The sequence below is a fragment of the Limulus polyphemus genome, unplaced genomic scaffold (genome assembly GCF_000517525.1).
Source record: "Limulus polyphemus unplaced genomic scaffold, Limulus_polyphemus-2.1.2 Scaffold2971, whole genome shotgun sequence".
Lineage (NCBI taxonomy): Eukaryota > Metazoa > Arthropoda > Merostomata > Xiphosura > Limulidae > Limulus > Limulus polyphemus.
The window spans coordinates 115,143-117,331 of NW_013668581.1; the positions used below are offsets into that span (position 1 = coordinate 115,143).

General features: G+C 36.1%; 1 protein-coding gene across 1 annotated transcript in view; it reads left to right on the plus strand.

Moving 5' to 3' along the window:
• The window catches only part of LOC106468339 (fat-like cadherin-related tumor suppressor homolog), a 101,943-nt gene that overhangs the window by 96,922 nt on the left and 2,832 nt on the right, over positions 1 to 2,189 (plus strand). The window contains exon 28 of the mRNA XM_022396674.1: positions 1,266 to 1,304. Within this exon, the coding sequence (XP_022252382.1) occupies positions 1,266 to 1,304 (39 nt within the window). The remainder of the gene's footprint in view (positions 1 to 1,265; positions 1,305 to 2,189) is intronic.

Here is a 2,189-nt window from a genome sequence, read left to right on the forward strand (position 1 = left end):
TGGTGCTCTGATAACTACAAGACTGTTCCCTGACTTTGGTGCTTTGTTAACTACTAGACAGTTCCCTGACTTTGGTGCTTTGTTAACTACTAGACAGTTCCCTGACTTTGGTGCTTTGTTACCTACTAGACTGTTCCCTGACTTTGGTGCTCTGTTAGCTACTAGACTGTTCCCTGACTTTGGTGCTTGTTAACTACTAGACAGTTCCCTCAATTTGGTGCTCTGTTAACTACCAGACAGTTCCCTGACTTTGGTGCTCTGTTAACTACTAGACTGTTCCCTGACTTTGGTGCTCTGTTAACTACTAGACAGTCCCTTGACTTTGGTGCTCTGTTAACTACTAGACTGTTCCCTGACTTTGGTGCTCTGTTAACTACTAGACAGTTCCTTGACTTTGGTGCTCTGATAACTACTAGACAGTTCCCTCTTTGGTGCTCTGTTAACTACTAGACTGTTCCTGACTTTGGTGCTCTGTTAACTACTAGACAGTTCCCTGACTTTGGTGCTCTGTTAACTACTAGACTGTTCCCTCAATTTGGTGCTTTGTTAACTACTAGACAGTTCTCTCCCTTTGGTGATTTACTTGATTGTCCATTAAAAGTAGTTAAGTTTTGACGATATTTTACCCATTTACTTTACTTCATTGTCCATTAAAAGTAGTTAAGTTTGACGATATTTTACCCATTTACTTTACTTGATTGTCCATTAAAAGTAGTTAAGTTTTGACGATATTTTACCCATTTACTTTACTTGACGATATTTTACCCGTTCATTATTACTCTTTAAAATGTTAAATGTTCTTTAATAAAACTTAATAAAATTTAGTGAAAGAAAAAGAGTTATCATATTTTTTGTGCACCTTTGCATCTGTGGATGTATCTTATTGCCATTTCTTTGGTTTTAACTCACAATTCGATTCCTTTTATACAACAACAGTGTCAGTTTATGTATTTGAATCTAACACTTTCTGACATTGTGTCAACACTTGTTTTATCCTTTTTGTATAAGTTAGCGTAGAACTAGTCATCAAATGTTTGTTTCAAATTACTATAGATTTTTTCTTCATCATATATATATATACATTAACCCTGCAGTGTTTCTTGCGAATTCACTTGTCGAATGTTATCCAACCTAGCAACAAAATTAATCCATTTGAAATTTTGTTACTGTTTTAATTTATTAAAAAAATTCGCAATTCTTACTGTGACTCATGTTTCTAGAATATGTGCTTTATACAGAAGTCATTATATTTTGTTATGTTTCAGATGACCAGGGGGAGACAGAAGAACACGAACCCCCACAAGGTAAGTGTATTATTATTATTATTATTATTGGGTGTATTATTTGTTTGTTTGGAATTAAGCACAAAGCTACACAATGGGCTGTCTGTGCTGTGCCCACCACGGGTATCGAAACCTGGTTTCTAGCGTTGTAAGTCCGTAGACATACCGTTGTGCCACGGGGGGGGGGCTGACTGAATTTATTAAAAACATATTTAATTTTGCTCGATTCATTTGGTGATGAGGGTTAATAACCGAAAAAGGCAGAACGTTGATTGTGTATAAGTAATATCTGTATGGGCTATATATATATATATATATTTCTAAGGTTTTTACTTGTAAGGAAATGGATTAGAGGAAGGTGTAAAAAGAAAATCACACTAGGGTTCACGATTCGCATCCTCGTGCTATAAAAAAAACCCAACTTCAACTCTTCAATCAGACAAAAGCTAGCAATTGACTAGATATCCTCCCTCTAACTTATCAGTTTAAAGCTAGAGGCGGTTGTGGGTGGATAACCGTTGTGTTATTTTGAGCGAAAACGCTAAACAAACGAATAAATCACGAACTCTGACATTGAAAAGCATGTTCAAAATTGATTTGTCACTCGGATGTTATTCTGCTGATGTACATCGCTTGTAATTATCAAAATTATCGTTAACTTAGAACAAAATGGTTAGAATTATCAAACTTGCCAGCTGAGCATCAGTCATACTTATCAGCTAACCGAGCTCCAGAGTGGGTGAACTGTCTAGTAGTTAACTGAGCATCAAAATGGTTAGAATTATCAAACTTGCCAGCTGAGCATCAGTCATACTTATCAGCTAACCGAGCTCCAGAGTGGGTGAGCTGTCTAGTAGTTAACTGAGGTAAATGGGTAAAATATCGTCAAAACTTAACTACTTTTAA